At 35.0% G+C, this 22,253-nt stretch overlaps 2 protein-coding genes across 7 annotated transcripts in view; one reads left to right on the forward strand and one right to left on the reverse strand.

Moving 5' to 3' along the window:
* LOC145277520 (uncharacterized) overlaps nucleotides 1–22,253 on the forward strand; it is a 156,582-nt gene that overhangs the window by 62,472 nt on the left and 71,857 nt on the right. For 2 of the 5 annotated variants that reach the window (XM_080128952.1, XM_080128954.1), the window contains exon 1: nucleotides 1,782–6,689. The exons of 2 other annotated variants lie outside the window; for them this stretch is intronic. The gene's annotated coding sequence lies outside the window, so the exon portion shown is untranslated. Of the gene's footprint in view, nucleotides 1–1,781; nucleotides 6,690–19,177; nucleotides 19,201–22,253 lie in introns of those variants that run through there. One more of the 5 variants, XM_080128953.1, reaches the window with a different exon arrangement.
* The window catches only part of LOC145277522 (uncharacterized), an 83,070-nt gene that overhangs the window by 37,029 nt on the left and 23,788 nt on the right, over nucleotides 1–22,253 (reverse strand). The window contains exon 2 of one of the 2 annotated variants that reach the window (XM_080128961.1): nucleotides 9,920–13,065. The exons of the other annotated variant lie outside the window; for it this stretch is intronic. Coding sequence (XP_079985087.1) covers nucleotides 12,014–13,012 — 999 coding nt within the window. The 5' untranslated portion in view covers nucleotides 13,013–13,065 and the 3' untranslated portion in view covers nucleotides 9,920–12,013. Of the gene's footprint in view, nucleotides 1–9,919; nucleotides 13,066–22,253 lie in introns of those variants that run through there. 2 annotated transcript variants of the gene reach the window in all.

Consider the following 22,253-nt stretch of genomic DNA (forward strand, 5'->3'; position numbering starts at 1 on the left):
ACGGTCATATTTCACATGCGAAAGATTTACTCCATCCCATGTAATGACTGCAAAAAATCATACATAGGTGAGGCACAGCGAAATTTGGAAATCAGACTAAGCGAACATAAAAGGGACATAAGAAATGCCAACCCCTTAAATGCACTCTTTCCCCACTGTGTCGAACATGGCCACTCTTTCGGCTTTGGACGTGCAAAAATCTTAAAATCCATCCCAGATCGAGCAAAACGGAGACTTATTGAATCTGCTTTAATTTCAAACATTAATACTATCAAACAGAGAAAAGGATTTTATAATGTAGCCCCAATCAGAGGTAATATAATAATAAATGAACAAAACATTAATTTAGATCCTGGTTAATAAAAAAATGCATATATGTATATAACCCGACCCCCTCCACACACACTAGAAATAAATTCTCTTTTCATCATGAAATTTTTTTGATTTATTTTTGTTTTTACTCTTTTAGGTTTTTCCTTTTTATTCGCATATATATATATATATATATATATATATATAATTTAAAGGAGATTAGAACAATAGTCTAAAGAGCAGAGTGTATTTTAATGTAATAGTAAAATTACTAGTTTAATTAAAATACAGGAAAGAAAAAGTGCTCGTTGTAATTTAGATATATAATAAGCTCGATATGTAAATATCCTAGAGCTAATTTAATATTTAGTAATGTGATTGATAATTTAAAAATCAAATTATAATTAAATTAAAAATCTGTTTTATAAGAAGGAACAACAACAAAATCAATTATTTGTACGATCGTTTCGGAAAACAGTGTTTTTATTGTGGTAGACATCAAGTTACGGACAATAATTATTACATATAGTTTTTTAACAAACAAGGTTTCCTCATCAGCAAATATTGTGAAGGGTTTATATTAAATGTAAAGACACCATAAATAAACCTAGCATTAAAAGTAGGGCAGATGTATCTTTTAATTTTTCGCCTTTTGAAATCAGGAACTATGGTTTAAGTACTCATATAGATGCTTGCTATAGCTTTTCAGCTTATTCAGTTAATAAAACATGTTAATGTTATATATATATATATATATATATATATATATATATATATGTAACATTAACATGTTTTATTAACTGTTTGCTCGTATATATATATATATATATATATATATATATATATATATATATATATATATATATATACGAGCAAACATATATATATATATATATATATATATATATATATATATATATATATACACTAGCTGTGTCTGTCCAGGTGTTGCTGTGGTACAGTTTGTATGAATGAAAAAAATAAAAAAACGAAAATAGGCAAAATGTATGGTTAATATGTTTATGTTCTCAATACTCGCGGATACACAATATTTTGATACGAAAAAAAATGTAAAAATGTTATAGGATAAGCCTTAATAAGGGGAAGAGAACTCTGTATTTTTTATTAAAAAAGGGTAAATTTTTACATTAGGTTCTCCTCCACAATTTTCTTTTAAAATAACGACTTTTCAGATTTTGACTATGCTGAATAAGAAAATCTCGTATAAATTTGGCAGAGACAAGTAGTTTTCAAGATATAAAAACCTACATTATGCACTTTAATTCTTTGGTCGCCCTATTTGTATGTACGTGCGATAAAAATCCACTTCTGTGACTGACACTGCCCTTCCCCATATATTTTAAAACTATTTGCCGGTGGGTATGCTGACAACGAATACCACAGTTATATTTGAGGTAAATATTTCCTCTCCTCCCCCAAAATGAGGTGTTCTTTACATGGAAGGTTGGGGTGTTTTTTACGAAAGCCGTTCTTAATATGGAGAAGTGGTAAGAGAGAGAGAAAGAGACTACGGTCGTAGGTCGATAAATTATTCATAAAAATATAACGACAGGATTGAATGAGCGTATAGTGGTCACTGGGACATCAGAAAAATACTTGTTGGTGGTGGAAATTGGGTATCATTTGACTATTTTTATGGACCAGCTCAACAAGAATTTATTTACATTGGACTTGAAGGCCATCATGTTTTAATCAGCTAGAAAGCAGGCAAATGGGATAGAGTTTCCAGGCGTAAATGTCTAGGAATAAAGCTTTGCCATTGTATTTGAAAAATGGAGGGGGTTGTTGATAGTAGTTGTAAGTAGACAAGTGTTTTTGCGAAGGGTCGGCAAGTAGGGGCATAGATTGAAGCTCAGACGAGCACTTGCCATGAAATTTACGATAGAACAGAGACAGTACTACTCACCACTTAGGATATTCACTATAAATCCAGCACCTTAGTAACCACTTACATTTCAGTTGGAAAATGTCTTGTGTAAGGCGAAATAAAGTTTTGAAAACAAATTTATAAAACCACACAAACTAAACTAAATACAAAAGTAAGTTATCATTAGATCTATGACAACAGAATACCCTTTTCATTGTTTTGGCTCTCGAGTATATATCCGACACAGTTAGATATAGTAAATGAACGGAGGGCCACATCACTCTATATAAAAGCATATAAGATATCAACGGATATACACTCGAGAGTCAAAATAATGAAAAGAATATGCTGTTGTCCTAGCCCTATTTATCATACATCATTGCAAAACAAAACGAAAGCATCCGTGTTTATTAATGATTCTTTAAGCTTTTAGGGTATTACAGTAGAACAAAAGTGTGAAAAATAAATACACAACAAATAAATGTTACCAAAGGCAAGGTAAGTTACTCAGCAACCTTCTTGGATAAGTGCATTTTTTAAAATGATTTTAAAGCATTTTTAGTTTAATGCACAACTAATGAAAATTTTTTAGTTAGAACCTGAAGTCTCGATAATCACTCAAAAATCGAAAATTATACAAAAATACTAGTAATAAAGACATAGAGTTTGGTTGATCATATTTCTGCACAATCGGTGAAAGTTATTAGCTGTTATTCTGTATAATTTTTTTTGAGCGATCATCGAGACTACGTGGTCGTTTAATGTCAATCATACTGTCTTCGTTCTAACGTAACAGGGTTAACAGTAATTGTGTATTAACCTAAAAAAAAATCGCTTTAACATAAGTTAAAACACAAAAATCTCATCTTATCTTGCTTTCAGTAATATTTATTTGTTGTGTACATAATTTTTCCACCCCTCTATTTTGTTCTGTAAGCCACAATTAAAAATACCTGCTTTTAAAATATGTCTTGAATGGTTTCGTTGAAAACGATTAGCGCAGTTCTCGAAACTAGTCGGATGAAAAAGGGTGCGACCAAAAACGAAAAAAAAAAATCAAACCTCAAGTGGGTGCAAAGAGTAAAAATAAAAACAACTCCAAATCTTATGTGGTACTTGAGTTTGACCTAATTCACTCGCCACACAAAAGAATTTGTTTATCAAATAGTACATATTATCATGAATACAAAAAAGGGTTCTTGAAGAGGCGGCGAACTTTAAATTAAAATTAATCACAGAAAAAATATACAAATATTACCAGGCCTTTGCCCGGTCGTAAAATACGCTTGAATATGATCATTTGATTAATGCAGTTTTCGTATTTATTGTTATATTATATTGAAGCCAATATATAATAATGATTTTAAAAGTTTGAAAAAAAAAATGACTCGTGCGCACCGAGAATCGAAACCAAAACATTTAGCTTACGATTTACTTTTTCCTTTGACGTTAATGCCAGAGCTATGAAAACATGTTTGACGCAAGGCTAAAATTAAAACATGAACCAATAGTTATTACGTTACGCATGCATATTCATAATGCCGTCGTTCAACCTTCACCTGGCAAATTCCATTTTTTTTTAATTTTCTCACTTTTGTACCGATTTTCCCCAGCTAAAACATAAATATAAAGTTTCCCATGGGTTCGATTACCCTATATGTTAAGTGTCATATCTGTAAATCAAAAACTGACAGAGGAGTTTGGTAGGCAAAATTTTTTAAACAAATGTCTATTCGCATACATAATATATCATATATAGATTGAGGTTTGTGTTTACTATAAACGTTTTACACAAATATTACGCAAGTATAAATCATGTAGAATATGTGCATGGATATAATTACACGTAATAGTTAACTAAAGATGATCATCCTATAAGAAAACTGAAAAAACTAATCAAGGTTAATTAAAATGAAGGTTTAAAAGAATATGCAAATTAGCTAGATCTGTTGCTAGTGAATGCAATTCCAGGGCCATATATAACAAAGTAGTATTTTCTTTTTATAGAAAGAAGGATTTTTAATACGAATCTCAATACAGAAAAACAATTATAGGAGTATAGATAAATAAATGTGGGTTTTGATATTTATAATTGAGATTCAATTTCGGGCATGCAACTCGGGCATGTATGACGCAATTTAGAGGTCCGATTTTGGCAAAATCTACACATTAAATTAGACTATTTCAGCAATATGAGGTGCCTTCAATAAGTTTCGAGACTTTTTCGTATGGGCACATTTATTGCTAATATACACATGAAACTCTAATCCCCTTCAAAGTAATCTCCTCCGGCTGCAATGCACTTGTACCGTTCCAACAGCTTCTGGAAGGTCCCATAGAAGTCCTGTCGTGTAAGCGTGTCGATGATCCTCGTCACAGCCTTTCAACTCCTCAATTGTCTCATAACGACAGCTCCTAAGGTTTTCCTTGAGCTTAGGGAATAACCAAAAGTCACAGGAAGCAAGGCCTGGATTATAGGGAGGGTGACGAAGTGTTTTGATACTCATCTTAGTTAAAAAGTCTATGACAAGAATGAAGTTCTGGACTGGTGCATTGTCCTGGTGGAAATGCCACTGACCCGATTTGATGAGTGCTGGTCTCTTTTGATTGAATATCTTCCTGAACTCCCTTAAAACCTCAGCATAGTATTCCTTGTGGACTGTCTGTCCAGTGGCACCCAATCCATGTAGATCATGTTCATGTTGTCAAAGAAAGGGATAATAATAAGTTTCTTGATGGATTTGTTCTGTCTGGCTTTCTTGGGTCTGGGAAAGTTAGGCATGCTCAACTGTCTCTTATCTCTGTCATAGTAGTAGATTCAGCTTTTATCGCAGATCCCCAGAGCATCAAGAACTGCGAGATCTGAATTAATCAGCTTGACCATCTCCTTGTTGTCATGACAACGTCTTTCTTTCTGGCCTTCGTTGGAAAAACTTCGCGCAAATTTTCCACATTTTCAGTTCCTCACGGATAATTGTGTGTACAGTTCCCACACCGACATCAAACTGTGCACTCATTGTCTCTGTTGACACACGACGGTCCTTATCCATAAAATTATTTATTTGGCCGATCAACTCTCGTGTTCTGACTTCCTTACGCCTTACACACCTCTCATCATCCCTCACAGACTACCTGCATTTTTTTAATCTCTTATGCCACTCAAAAACTGATTCTCGATTCGTGCAAGATGGTTCAAAAGCAGCCTGAAGCATTCCACACCTTTCTGTGACATTTTTTTCTCTCAAGTTTAAAACCAAATTTTATTGCATGTCGTTCTTTTAATGTGTCCCGATTTCCAGATTGCATTTTTGAAATTCACAAACTGTGGCAATCAGGCCTTATAAGGGTGTATTCAAATTCCTGCTGTAGCGGTTCATTGAAACCTGATATCATTAAAATTGGTCAGTCATATCATGTATAGCAATAACATACTGAATTTTTAAGAGTTCAAGACAATTTTAAATGCCTGTAAAAAAAGTCTGGAAACTTCTTAAAAGCATCTCGTAGCACGTCGAATGTTGTCTTCTAAGTGTTTATATCTGGTTTATCAGCGTAAACTTGGGAATTTGCATATTCCTCAAGACAATAATTTAATGGAATTAAATCGCACGAACGAGGTGGCCAGTTGAAAAGTAAATTTTGTGAAATGATTCGATCATCAAATGTTTCTCTTTATAAATTTATCGTAGCATTTGCAATTTGTAAATGCTGCTCAGAAGTCTGTCTCTTCAGTGTGAATTACTAAACCAATCTGAACTCAAAATAATTGATAGTTACCAAATCTGCAATAAAAAAAATATGGCTCTCAATTTAAATTCTAAAAAACATCCTGTGTGTATAAAAAACATGTTATCACAGAGGAAATAACAAGAGTTTGCCTCACAAACACAAAAGGCCAATCGACAACCTCTCAACGTTGTCATTGAAACAGGGTTCGTTAATCGTTAAAGATTAAACATGAGTTGTCATTGGTAACTTAGACACGCAAACATACACTCCCTCTCTCATTCTCTCTCTATATCTATCTATCTATCTATCTATCTATTTACATCTGTCTTTCTTTATCTCTCTTTCTCGTTATCTCTCGTGCGCATGCTCTCTCACCATTTCTCACACATACAATGTTTGTTTTCAGTGTTCCCTTCTTACCCCTCTTCAAGTCAGTCTGTTTTTAGAATCTTTCTCCCTCTCTATCTTTCCTTCCTCTCTCTCTCTCCTTCTCTCTCTCTCTTTTTATTTCACTCTCTTTCTATTCATCTAACTATCGTATGTTGACTATTATTCTCTCTCACTCTCTATACCCCCTCTTTCTCTCTCCGTTTTTACACCCCACCTACACTCCTGTTCATTCTGAATTGTTGATCTTCAAAAAGTTGTTTTAGAATTGACTTTCTATTCGATAACAATTTTTACATTAAATGGTTCCTATTTCTAATCATTCGACGTTTTTAAAGTTAAATCGGGATTCACTGTGCGTTTAGACGTTAAGGTAAGCCTATATGATTATTTTTTTATCAATCAATTTCAGTGTATCTTTTTCATCAAACTTCCCAATAAGCAGAGATTTGTTCATTTTTTTCCATAATCATAAGGCACTAATTAAATTAGATTTCCGTAATACCTTATACTAGCCGGGTGTTGCCCGGTCGTAAAATAGGCGTAACTATAATATTTTAATTTATGCAGATTTTGTATTTATTATAATGCAATCAATTTTCTATCGATTATCATGTAATATATTGTACCCAATATATAGTAGTGATTTAAAAAGTAAAATAAAATATGACTTTGGTGCCATCAGTTGGAATCGAAACCGAAACATACCGCATTCCAGCCTTATTCATTACCGTTTGAGCTAATATCAAATATATAAGAAATTGTTTGAACCGACTCTAACGTATAGATGTATATATTTGCACATGCTTACAAATAACACATGTAGTCGATTTAGCATACCAAGTTTCATTTTTTTTCGATGTTGTTCCCTTAGCAACTATTTTTACCGGCTAGAATCCATAAAAGAACAGTCCACAAAAGATGCAATCGTTTGACCCATATCACGCACCTCTGTGACTTAGCGTCTCAAAGGAGATGCACTTTGAAATACTGTAGACAGACAGGCATAGTAAGTTTTATATATGAATATAATTGAACCTTCACATGTAAAAATCTAATTAGTGTGAAACCGACTTTGTTAATGTATTTTACTGTCCTAGCATCGGCATCCTTTGATCAAATGTGGTTTTGGATTTGGAATCCAGTTTTTATTTCATCAGATATTAGAAACAACAATGACATTTTTCTAAATATTCAAATGGGAATTAATATAATAAAAATTATAAATTTAGAAATAATAACACATTTGTCTGTTAGTTATCTTTATTAGTTTTTCCCATACTAGCAAATATACTCGGCGTTTCTCGTTATTAAACGTAACGTCAAATTCCTATTAAAAAATGAAGAAAAAATGGAAAGAAACTAAGACATGTGGATGCGTGTATTCTGGGCTTTTTTTTTCTAAACATTTAACTTCTTGTAAGTAAACGAAAAAGTAATCGAGTTAAGATCGAAACCAAAACCTCAAGTACGATAACTAACTTGCCACGATATTTAAAAATGTTTTCAAACCTACTTATTCTTAATGTAGGGAAGCTGTCATGTAAACAATTTGCGCATGCCCATTCATATAATAGTTGACAAACAGATAAAACCCCGATGACCCCCCAATACCAATTTTTCAATGTTGACCCCTTAGCAGCTCTTTTAAAACGTTTTCCACATGTTCGAATACCCTATATACAAATTTCAATTCTATAGATCAAAAATTCGTTGAGAATATAGGTTCAGAGTTGTCCACGCATACACACACATTCTCACTTTAATATATAGGTTAACTCATATAGAAACTTACTTTGAACTTAATCATTTATACGTGAAAAATTATCTCGTTCTAAAATATTCTCAATAAATGAATATGTTGTTTTACAAAAGTTGTCTTCTTGTATTTCATATATAACTTTTTTGTAAAGAATAACTTTCTCTTGGTTGCTGGCAACGTGGTAAAATATACAAACAAATAAATTTCATATATCCCATATATGGCTATAATATATTTTCTTGCTAAATTCTTAGCATATATATATATATATATATATATATATATATATATATATATATATGCTAAGAATTTAGCAAGAAAATATATATATATATATATATATATATATATATATATTACCATTAGCATATGAAGGAATGCTCTTTTTGTAAACAAATTAACTTTAGGTACTTTGAACAATGTCGAAACATTGTTAAATCACTGCCCGTATAGTGCACCGGTTAGAAGCTCCGAATGTTGTTTGGGTGATCGGGTTTCGATCTTGGCTGTAGGTAGTTGCTTGTCTAGCCGAACTGACGAGCTGCGAAACAGTACTGTTTATGGATGACTATATATATATATATATATATATATATATATATATATATAGTGGTAATCGTCACACCTGCACTGAAGATTCCCGAAAGGATAACGGATGAAACACTAGTGTCTGTAGGTATTAAATAATTATTATAGTAAATAATTATTTCAGCCTCGTTTTTTAGCGTTGAGCAGTTTCAGTTGAATTAAAGTCGGTCAATTTAGTTCTTATGCGCAGATCGTCATATAATGATTAGATCACTCTGACTGACATTAAAAACATTTAATGAAATAAATGTTCAAAATTTAACAGCATTTCTCGCGGTTAGCCCTAGCCGAATGGATATGGTCCTTGCTAATTAAGCCAGAGATGGTTCCTGTCGCCGAGTTCAAATCTATCGACTAGTATTAAACGAGACACCTTGCACTGAAGATTCCCGAAAGGATGAAAGGGTAAAACACTAGTATCCATGGGTATTTAATAATTATTATAGTAAATCTTTATATCTTCCACATTATAACAAAACCATATGTGCATCATTATTATAATGTTTATTATATTATTTACACACAAACACACACACATACATACACACACACACACACACACATATATATATATATATACATATATATATATATATATATATATATATATATATATATATATTAGCCCTGTCACACAAAAGTTAAGGAGTTCTACGCGAAACTATTTCTAGCGTATAGGAGAAGAGCAAGTTTACTAAACCTCCATCGTTTAAAATATATTCAGACACACATTATTCACTATATATATATATATATATATATATATATTATTATTATTATTATTATTATTATTATTATTATTATTATCATTATTATTATTAAACATTTGAACAATACTGGGCGCAATGGCATTATTTTATTATTAATTGATGAGTTATTTTTTTATATTTGAACATATTAATAAAGAAACAGAAACTCAAATACACTTCAAAAATATTTTTCCTCAACTCTAATTCAATGTTTTAGAAACCACATTATTCTTTACCCCAGTCCTTATTTACGTCTTTTGTCTAATTTTTGTTTCTGTTCGTTATCACACTCTTTCGTCTTTAATAATATATGTTGAAGTCTATATAGATAATAATATATTTTGAAGTCTATATAGATAATACCTCAACAATTAGTAATAATGGCACTTCATCCAGTATTATTCAAATGCTTAATAAAATTATGTGCCCATAAAAATATTTGTATATATAGAGAGGGAATGAGCGAGCAAGTGAAAGAGATTAACAAGGAAGTGAAAAGGGAAATGGTCTTGAAATGGATCTTTATTAGAACAAAAGGATGAAGGAAGCAGGACACGATCAACATTAAGAGGAATGCTAATATTGCAGTCAAACGTCGATATCGTTTGAGAAAACCATTCGGATTGACGGAATAAAACTTGCTGGTGAAGAATTCCTCGAATAGGATTTGGTGCAATGGATGGATTTTGACAAAATCATCAGATCTCAGTTTTTGTAATGTTTTGCTAATAAGAATTGGAAGCGTTCCAAATTTAAACAATTACATAGAAAATAAAGCAACACAACCAACTTTTAAATAGAACATTTTCAAAGTAAGAAAAAGGTTTAGGGTTACCGGAAGTAGTTTTTTCTACTTTAGAAATGTTCATGAAAAGGATCATTGCCATCATAGCTAATTGCAAGAAAACGACTGCTGCATACCTTGATGAAATATAATAAATCTGTCGAGAATCTTTCAATATTCTCTCTCATCAACAATACAATGTTAAGGATATTACTCAAAGCATTTAGAGCTTAAGCATATTGCAAGACTTAGATCAAGCATAGATTTGTAATACAATTATACATAAGCATTGATGGTGTACGTAAGTTTCTTTTACGTGCGGCAATATAAGTGCAAAGTCGCGCTTTGTTGTCTAAACTTACCTTTGTATACAATTCGCATACCGTCGCCTTTGTTGTGTTTACATGTGTTTTGCCGACACATAACAAATATTAAACCAATTCGCTGTTTTGATATCTCATTATAATACAGCTTCCTATTCCGGTGCTTCTTTCCAAAAACTGCAGGTTTGTGGAACTTTCTTTTTTTTTTTTTACACAAATTCATCTCAAACAAAACACATCACCACTTAGGCGTAAGGAGCTGCTACTTGAGAGTATGTTTAGGGAAGATAAACAAGATGCTGGTTTACATTACATTAAAACTTCTGCATTTCAATACAGTCAGTGAATCAGGTAGCAGGCAATAATTCTCAAGTTTAGCCGAGGGAAGAAACTATTAAAGTAGAAGGGTTTTTAGGATTTAAGGACCTCAACACTGAAAGGGTGTGATTTTTTTTGGCGGGGGTATTACATCGAGGTACTCAAGTGCAATGATTCATCAAAGCATATTCCATTAAAATACTTGTAAAACAGGCACATGGATGCAACATGGCGGTGATGGGACATGGGTTTGAGCTTAGTTGACGAAGCAGAACCTATTAGATTGTTGACTCTTCTTTGGGCTCTATCCAATAGGCATCTTCTGTCTGCGATAATCATCGTTCGTTCGTGTTAGCTCCTTACATCAAGTGGTTGCATGCCTTGTCTGGGACAATTTCTATTAAAAATACAAATAGATTATAAGTATTAAAGCAACAAAAGTGACTTGCGAAAACGGTTGTGTTAATGATGATTCCAATCGGTGGATAATAATGAAAAGGGTGAAGAGTGATAACGTATGCACGATCATCAAATTGCCTCGGCGTCTTATTGCGTAGATTTTAAAGGCGGGTGACAGCTTGAGGATTATTCTGTGTAACTAACACAATGGCATCTCTTAATTTCTTCAAACACTCTATAGAAGCACGACGGTCCTTTTCCATGAAATTCTTTATTTGGCCAATCAGCTTTGGTGTTCTGACTTCCTTACTCCTCTCACACCTCTTATCATTCCTCACAAACTCCCTGCTTTCCTTGAATCTCTTATACCACTCAAAAACTGATGTTCGGTTCATGCAAGAGGGTCTAAAAGAAGTGAAGCATTCTATATGTTTCTGTGGCATTTTCCAAGTTTAAAACGGCATTTTATAGCATATCGTTCTTCTAACGGTTGCATTTTTGATATTCACCAGTTGTGACTATCAGACTTTAGTAGGGTGTATTCCAATTTCTGTTGTAGCTGTTTATTTGATCCTGAAAGCATAACAATTGGTCAGTCATCTCATAAGATGTACAGCAATAACATACTGAATTTTCAAGAGTCTACAACAATTTTAAATGCCTGTAGAAAAAAGTGTGGACACTTATTATTTGAAGGCAACTCGTATATCAAAATATCGGCGAAGTTAAAAAGAAAAGATGAGGAATAATAAATAATAAATCGAATTCATTCCATTATTCGACCGGAATTAATTTTGGTGAACCATAAAACGTCCGACGCGCAAGTTGACCAAAGGTTGAATTTAAAGTTTTGATATTGTCTGGCGTAAAGTCTAATATTATCGGCCGACCAAGACGATACATGCTATACCACAAATGCATAGCATAGTTGTTTGTCCAATTGTAGATTTTATAATAAATCAATCCGGTGAATTTGCCGCTCGGGTAATTGAGACGATTCTCATCGACATGAATCAAAGATGGGTATTTGGGAGCCAAAAGATACGTGACAGCACAGGAATGCTCATCCCATTCGTCCTGCTTAAAATCATGATATGATTCCCGCCATACCGTCAAGAATCGCGCATTCGGTGCTGAGACAATGATACCGTTATTAAGTCGACCTTTATTGCCATGATATTCAAGACCAAGTGTAAACTCATATTTTCGAAGATCGTCAAATGATTGAATGACAATAACGTCAAAATCTAAATAAATTCCGCCTTCTCTTTGAAGAATTCGCATTCTTAGAATATCGGATTTAACTTGAACCTTCAATGGTTCGATACCATTTATTGTAATATTTGGATCGACATTCACTATTTTCAGACTTGTTAACCTATTCTTGTACAATGGCCACCATTTTCCTGTTGGTTCCTTATCGCAATGCAATTTGATAACTTCTGGGTTCAAGTACTTTTGTGCCGACAGTATACCGAGTACTTCGTGAAATTTCAAGTCTCGGTCGCTGCTCAACCAGACATAGTGGACAACGTTTGGCACTAAATTTTTTGTCAGGATTTTCACTGATTTTCTCTGGTTTTCAAGGAAACGAATCATGTTACTCATTGGTGAATGCGAGAGATTCACTGGAGCTGGAATTTTTGCTTCCACTTTCGGGTAGAATTGAAGATGAGGTTTTATTTGGATATTTGGTAGAAAAACCAAGTTTGTTATTATCAGACATAATCCAAATATTAGCAGAAAACAAAAAATCGGTTTACAGCGTAACATTTTTGGAGGATCTTTTTCGGTGAGAATTCCCCACGCTTTTTGAAAGGAATAATCTGAAAAGAAATTTGAAAGAAAAAGACATTAAAAATAATTTAACGATGTTTAAATATAAATCATATCAAACATGTATAGTACGAGTCCGAAGTTTTATGTTAAGAGCGCGTACTTTTTTTACTGTATTTTACCCCAAACAAAGCATTTGGGACCTAATCTACAGGGACACTATGTAGGGAGTTGAGCAGCGAGATGTCTGTTCACGTCACACTTAAACTCCTGCATTTCAGTAAAATCATGGAAGCGGCGAACTAGAAGAGAATTTAAAAGTCTAACAGTGTGAGGGAAGAAACTATTTAAGTAGAAGTTTTTCCGTCATCTGGTGGTCTCTACAATGTAGGGTGGGATTTTGCAATGTCCTCAATGTATTTGTTGGATGATGGATTGCTACTAGAAAAGGGTTCAGAAATATGATTCTATCAAAGATCAACTCGAGATATATTTGTTTACATTAGACTTGAAAACCACCATTTTGTAGTCCATAGGGGAATATTCTCGCGGTAACGTTCCACGGGTGGAAAGCTGCGTTCAATGTTGGTTGCATATTTATTCCAATTTTATTCATCATTTATTTTAGCAGATAAAAAATTGGTAACTAATATGGCTAAATGGAGCTGTAAACCCACACTTCATGCGGATTTTTAATATTGTCTTTTCAGTTGTTGTTTAGCATTATTCATAATAATAATGATTTTTTTGGCATTCGTTTCCCTGATATCTTTCTTTTGAGAATTCTTTCTAGAAGGATTTCAGATACTTCCGGGAGTTACTACATGAAGGTTGCCAACGTCCATAAGTGAAAGTGTTTCTGTTGAACGACCTAGATTCACACTTGGCACACCCAGGGTATCAGTCCGTATCGTTAACCACTGGGTCACCGTCACATCCCTGCCTCTGCAGTTGACTACTAAGGTCTTCACTTCATATAACTAAATAAATAGAATTTTATGTTTCGATATATTTAGATACGGATTGATAATTTGTATTCTGTGAAATATTCGGACTACTGTTCTCATCTCCAATATTAGTAGTTTACTTTCATTCCGTCATCCATGACCAGGTAGAAATCTTAAATAATTCTTAATCGTATGGGCGATATTTCGAATACAAATAAGACGTCTACTGTTATTTCGTAATCAACTTAGTTTGAATTATGTAAGGAAAGTTGTGGAAACCAAGAAAATCGCTTACCGTTAAAGCGTCCGCGTGTGTGTGTGCCATGTGGAATCAAGCTGCTGAAGTGGGGGGGGAAAGAAAAATCAAGTTGACGGCGCCAACAACTTGCTATTGATCTCTTTACAAAAGGAGCATACACCGTGTACCAGCAACTCGAGAATGACGTGGGCCGGAAAGAAATTAATTAGGTACCATATGTGGCCTTTGGTATAGACCCCTTTGTTGTCTTGAAACAATTTACTGAACGACGGCTAAAGCCGGGCGAAATGGTGGACTGGCTGACTTGAGGAGGCTGGCGTTACCGTTCGTTGAAGCAAATAATCGCATTCTAGGATACACCTTTTTGACAGGTTTTCCAGACGACACCAGTCTGCTACTACGAGCGTCTTCAAGGCTTAATACATTTGGTCTAGACAAAGTAATAGCCAGATCCTGAAACATCTTGAAATACACGGGACCAGTCACAGCAGTTATAAAAGCATCCGAATCACCAACAAAGGGTCCAACATGCTACAGATGTGATGGACCTAACCATATCTCTAGGGGTTGCCGAAGCCGGAGTAATACAGGGGACACAAATGATCAAAGAGTGGGAGGACGAATACGCTGTTATCGTTGCAGAATTGTTCGAGAAACGAGTGTAGGGACAATGTACCGTTGCTATCCTTGCCCCCAGGTCGATCAATAAATGCAGCATTGCTGACGTGGAAATCGATGGTTTACGGTGCTTGGCGTTCATCGACACCGAGTGTTCCCAGTCAATAGTTAGCGTGTATCGATGCCGGATATGGAGCGGTCAATAAATAATAATTCGGACGATTAATAGAGTTCTCAGGCTTGCTGTGGAGTCGGAATTGCATCGATCCTCACGGATGGAGGTGTTCAGGCCAAAGTTAACGTTCTAGTAGCGCGTGGGAATCCGGTCTGTTACGAGTTGCTGCTTAGAATCGACACAATTCGAGTGTTGGGGGATGTTACGGTAGGAATTGGTTCAATAAGGCTGCATACTGTATATTAGTGAACCCGATTTCGATGACTCCTTTGATACTGATGAGAGTGTGGCCCGCCAGGTAGGAATTGGTTCAATAAGGCTGCAGAGTACAAGATGCCTGATAACATTAGATAGGCGTACGATAAGTAGCTGGAACTTTGAATCACAAATAGCTGGTTGATTCCACATCCCCAGAAGAAACTGGGGCCTACTAATGGCTTGATTCATTTAATGATGGTCGTGCAGGAGCAAAAGCAGAAAGTACGTCCAGTGTTGGACAACCGTGAATTAAATGGTTTCGTAAATGCATTCACTGCCAGCGCAGAAGTATGTGCACAAAAGCTAAAATAACGGTGGCGACAAGGAGTTGGTGTGTTACTTCTCGATTTATGGAAGAGATACCTTCAGATCCACGTCGACGAGGCACTTTAGCTATTTCAAACTGTTCTTTTTAAGGGCCAGTGCCTTTGTCTCCCGTAGTTAGGATTTGGGCTCAACGTGGCGCCTCATTATGAAATCTGTTACAGACGCCATCATATCGCAAGACCACACAATCGAGCGTGGCATGTCAACATAAACCGATGACATTTTCATCAATGAAAGTTTAGTCTCTACGTTGCGTGTGCGCCAACATTTTTTCAACTTCGGTTTGGTCTGCAAGGATCTGGTACGACTAAAAGATGGAGCAAGAGTTCTTGGCTTTCAGGTCTGGGAAGAAAGCGGTATCCTCCGACAGAAAAGAGGAAATTAGATTCCTGAAATCCCTGATATGCTGACTCGTCCGATCATGTTTTCCCTGTCTGGTGAACTTGTTAGTCATTTTCCCGCGTGTGGATGACTCAAAGTGGTAGTCGGGTTCGACAAGCACCTGGCGACTGCAGACACTAAGGGATGGGACAGCGAGATTGAAGACCCCTCTTTCTGTAGCATATTAGCAGAGATGCTGAGCAGGGTACGAGAGCAGAACCCTGTCGGAGGAGACTGGCAGCGAGATTATACGAGTTCCGTAGCTATGGGAGTAGCATTGGAGGCAAGCAGACATGCTATCAAAGATGCGTGCTGGCTGCATCTGACCGATGATGCCAGACATATAAATTTAGCCGAAATTTAGCCGAGCTCGACCCAGCGTTCTCTGTGGTCAACTTGACCCTCCAGTGGTAGGCGATGACATTACACTTGGTCACTGATTCGACGCGCATGCAGCGATGGATTTCTTACGCCTTGACTGGGAAGGAACGGGTGAATTCAAAGGCTACTGCCGAGATGCTGATTGGGCGAGGGTTGAAAACTTTGCAATAACTAGTGAAAGAGTATGAATTGACCATAGATGTGACGCTCGTACATTTTTATCAGAACCGCGCAGAGTATCGCGAAGGTACTGGATTTGCTAAAGGAAGGAGGGTGGCCAGTTCTTGGAAACTGCGCCGCGGTGGGGGGGCGGTTTTTGACTTAAACGACATCTTCCTTCTTAAACCTCTCTCCGATCACTTCCGGTTGCAGTGAGTTTGCTTTAATGTTCTTCGCCCTGACATGATACACCTGTGCAATGCGTCGGTCGGTGCTATGGAAGGTTAAACATAATCTTTGGGGTGACGTTGTACTAGTAAACCGCCTCAGATACTCTACATTGCTACCTAGCTGCGATGGTCTTTACGGTTCTGTAGCTTTGTTCGATGATGGAGTTCTCACTTGGGAAGTCGATACATCGAAGACACAGATGCACGTCCCAACTATCCAAAAATCATTATTTTTTTAATTATTCAAAATTAAAAAAGCTAAGGCAAAGCGAAAAACCCCACGAGTGATCCCCAAGTGGCCACACGAAGGAGCAGGCTATCGTCAACAATAACCCACCAAATTACAGCGCCAACGGGCAATAGGAACGAAGGGGCGTCAACCAGATCCAGGGCACCCAAACCCGAACCTCATAGCAGCCGCAATATACAAGATACAAGCCTTGTGGGTGTGTCCTGGCAAGGCTGCAATAAGGGCACCTCAGCCATAAAAGGCCAGAACGAGACGGGCAATGGCCACTTGAAGAAGAATTAAATAACTTCACTTCAGAAAAAAGAAAGACAAGGCTACCCTTGAAACCCACTTACCTAAATAAACTCCCTAACCAGGGCTCCGGAATGGAGGGCACAGCTAAAACAAGGGGTAGATCGATAGGGGCACTGGCTCTCCAAAACATCAGCCCCTGTAGAGTTAAAAACGCAAAAAGGGCAGCTAATGGATTCTAATCCAACAGCCACTCTCGCAAACATTCAACGGGCGGCACTAAAAAGCATGGCTCACCTGCCCATCAAAATGGAGAAGGCGAAAACCTCGCCGAGATTCTATATCACCTTAGACCCGAATTGGGAGCCGACACTGGGTGCAAACTGACCGCAAATGAAGTAATTGTGACAAGCATGAATAAAGATGTGACGTATCGGAAATCTCGGACTGTTGCAGATGAGATATGTGGAGGTTAATAATCGCTCCACCGAACGAGTCTTCATATACAGCGATGGTGCTGAGGATGACCAGCTAAATGTGCTCGTATACATAGATACACACATATATATTTATTTATAAAATTAGTTTCAGCAAATAATTTTTCTTTTAAAAAATTACCGTTTTCCAATAGCACTCAAACAAATAAAGAGAAAAAGTAAACGAGAACACAACATTATTATTGTTACACATGCCCATTACGAACGGCATTACGTACTCACCCTACCTGCCACACTTTGTGACAGCGGCTCCCATTGTTTCAAAAAAAATGATTGGTATCTTTCAGGTGTTTGGAGGTGTATGTTGAGCAAAAAAAAAAAAAGCGGTCAATTTTTTTAACTTTGACCCCTATTATGACCCCTTGAAATTTATTGTCTGGGGCTCAAATCAAGTTATTAAGTTATATCCATGTCCAAGGAAGTGATATCTAAAATTTCAAGTGTTTAGACCTAAAATTAGCGGAGGAATTTGGTAGAGTTCTCAAAGGTCAAATCGTTCAATTTCGACTCCTTAACAGCTAAATTTCTGGCCGAAAAGCAATCACAAAGATTTTTCCAAATCTCAGTATCCTGCATATCAAATTTCGTGTCTGTAGACTGAAAACTGACAGAGTTAATGCGTTGGAAAATGTACACAGACACACACACAGACGCACACACAAACACACACACAGACACGTTCACTTTTATATATGCATAGATATTACATGGCGACTAATACTTACCCCTCCAAAAGGATTTATTTTCACTAATTATTTATTTTTCTCATGTGGCTAATTCCTTAATTTTGAACAAGAATTTCATTTCTAAGTATTTTGTTTTTTTTCCATAAGTAAGCAATTTAGCAATAGGGTTTGAAGAGAGGGGAAGGGAAAGAGACCAAAATCTTGCTTTCTGCTCTGTTACTGAAATATTCAAAAATATATTTTTATATTTTTTCTACTCTAAATGCAACAATCAAAAAATTTCTTTGTTATTTTTACACTTCGAAAAGTTGGCAAAAGAATTTAGGACTCACATTTATTTAAAATGAACAATTAGCACGCACAATTATGAAATAAAAAATAGTTACTGAAAGAAATTTGTACACAAAAATTAGTTCGTTGTTCTGCAAGTTTTTGGCATCTCCTTTTAACTATAAAGTGCGGTAAGCAACCCATAAGTTTTGAGTTCTTACTTCATAACAGTCTTTTAACGTTCGTAGAATCAAACACAAACACGTTTCCTATTTTTATTATACCTTTTTTCAATGTCTCAGAGTTACGTTTATATATACATACATGTGTGTGTGTGTGTGTGTGTGTGTGTGTGTGTGTGTGTGTGCGTGCATAATTATTATTTTTACTATTTAAAGTTTCGTTCATATATATTTTTGTGCATGTATCATTACTTTGTTTTAATTTGTTATGTCTGCTTGGTCTTGATTTCTGTCTGTGATATTCTTGGGTGGTGAGAAATGACACGCAACACAGGTTTGTAGAAGAAAATTTACTTTACTATTTATTTACAACTAGCAGGACCCGTTAACCGGCATGGTCCGGTTGAAGCAGGTCCCTTCTCTTAAAAAAATAAAGTACGGTTGTTGTTGGTGGCCAACCTCCGACCTCCTCATGTTAAGACGGCTTTCGGAATAGACACCCCCAACTTTCCAATGTTAAGAAAGGCTTTCGGAATAGACAAATAACCACTTCATGTTAAGAACGGCTTTCGGAATAGACACCCCAATCATCGAAAATTATTTGCCTCTACCAAATTTAAATGAGATTTTCGTAATCAGTATAGTCGAAAACCTATAAATGTCGCACATATAAATTTAGGGTAATTATAAGTACCGATTGAAAATAGTTCGTTGTTCAAGAGTCTTTTTAAAAAGCGGCTACCGCTCCCCCAAAATTATATTTAAAAATATCTAAAAATGTTAAGGGTTCTTTAAAACCAAATAAAATTGATTTTTATAAGTTATGAACACGCTTCGTACTATTGTTCTCATGTTGAGTGTTCCTATTTACTTGCCTCACCTAGAGGGTAAAGTTAGACATAAGATCGTCTTTTAATGTGGGGAATATCCAGTTCTTAAAAAGTAGTACCCTGGGTCGGAACAAACATTAAAATTGCCTCGGTCTAGTAGGATCATTGAATGAGGAGATACTACATTTTGTGTAAATTTCGATCGATGTAACCTCCAACCAAAATTCTGTGCAGATTCTCGAGTTCAACAGAAAATTTTCCGAATTCGAAAACATAAAACAGAACAATTAGTACATTAATAATTTTTTTTTAAATTAGGGTGAGGGATGGGGGTTTGGGGCCCTTCTTCTTAAAACAATATCTCCAGCAAGAACTGTTCTAAAATTTATTTTCAATCGATATTTCAATAATTATCCTTTTTTTCCTAGCTGGCCAAAATGGTCCTTTTTCCGTTGCTCTTTCTTCTGTTGCCTTTTTTTCCGTTGCCTAATTTTCCTAAATTCATAAATTTAACGTAAAATGATCACCCATTTCCGGGCCATTCTAATTGTTTTAAAGCAGTTAACAAAATTTTTAACACTGATCCCAATCGGCAAAATCATAAAACCACAAGTAATCGCTTTATTTTTCGTATTATCACCAGGACTTAAGGTTATTAGTAGGAAGAGGTCGTGTTTTTATGACTTGTTACAATGAAATATTGTATACTACAGTTTAACCAGGAACATGAACATGAACATGAACAGAAACATGGACATGGCCAAAAATTAAAAACAAACAAAACCTGTTACATGTTCTTAAAACACTGTCTGGTTCGAAAGTGGTGATCAATTTTACGTTAAATTTATATGCGAATCTATTTTTTAGATTGTTTACATGCAATGGTCTAGAAAATGGAGAATCGAATTTTTCTTTTCACAACAAAAAGTTATAATTGCAATTGGCGAAAAATGAAAACAGAAGAAAAAACACTGATAATTACATAAGAATGCAGTACCGTTTTACACGTTAAAAATTATATAAAAACATTACCTATATAAACACTCATCATTATAACAAATAAATATAAAACAATTTATTTAGAAATGTAAAGTGCATGATCAGTTCCACACATAAAATTAACGTAAAATACGTATAATAAGTGTTAACACGCAAGAATGTTTCGGAACATTTGGGCAATTAACCAAAAACAAAATATTTTTTTCTATTAGAGATAAATTATGTGGATTTATTTGGCGGCGGATATCTACTTTTTAAGCGATTACAAGTGGTTTTACGACGTTGCCAAATGAACTTAAGCTAGTGGGAAACAATTTAGTCAACATTCATAAGGAATTAGAATGGCTCAGAAATGACGATTATTTTATGTTAAATTTATATTCGGAACTGGTCTTCCACTCTAAATACTAAAATGATTGCTTTTCTCTCTGTCAAGTGTTTTAAGGGTTTCTCATGTAATCAGTAATATTTCATTTTTGGAATGGGGATTTAGCTGAGAGTGTTACTCTACAAATTTATTATTATTATTATTATTATTATTATTATTATTATTATTATTATTATTATTATTATTATTATTGGCTCATATGATGATGATGATGATGATGATGATGATGATGATGATGATGATGATGTCGTTCATCAAATTTGATCTATGTTTGTTTACAACATCATGTCAGCTGATATTAAAAACAGTCTATAGATACCTTACAGTCTAATGTAAAATATTTCCCTGTGAAAATTATTTTTTATAAAAGAAGAAAGACTATTTCAAAAATCAGATATTTTTCAATTTTCCATACTTATCGGATGAATTTCTGTACAAAGCATATCTAAGAACACTGCCAAAAATATAAATTTCCTTTGTGTGAAATTTGCAAAAGATAACCTCAGCCATTTTGGAACCTATGAGGAATGAACACACACGCAGACACAAGGTGACTTATATATATGCATACATATATATACATACTTATATATATACATACACACACTCATGAGCAAAAAAAAATGGGCCAAGAGTGAAAGAAGGAAGAAATCGATTTTTCAATATTTTTCCATGAATTTTTGTTAATTTTAACTGCAAATTTCTATTTTGCAGATCATTATTATTATTATAGCATATAATAATGAGTGGAAAAATTAATCCTAAAAATGGTAAGACCGCATCTTGGCGAGGATATAAAAAAAAACGAATTGCAGAATTAAGCCAGTCCAAAATGATTTACAAGCAGATTTTTGATATTTTAAGAAAAGAAAAAGTGAAAACATCTCTTTCTGTAGTGAAGCGAATTGATCAGAGGTTTGAAATCGAACGCTTTGTAAAAGGGAAATCTGGATCTTGGCGGCCCAGAGCATTCACTTTGAAGGACGACCACAGGCTTAAATTAACTGTTTTAAAGGATTGAAAGAAAACTTATGTTAACCATAGCAAAGAATTCAAAACTGGGTATGGAAATTCTCTTGCTAGATATACAATATCTAGACAAATGGAAGAAATGGGATTTTCCTCTGAAAGGTGTGCAAAGAAGCCATTTTTATCTAAGAAGAACATCAA

Source organism: Euprymna scolopes, chromosome 6 (assembly GCF_053919585.1).
Source record: "Euprymna scolopes isolate OS-2025 chromosome 6, ASM5391958v1, whole genome shotgun sequence".
NCBI lineage: Eukaryota > Metazoa > Mollusca > Cephalopoda > Sepiida > Sepiolidae > Euprymna > Euprymna scolopes.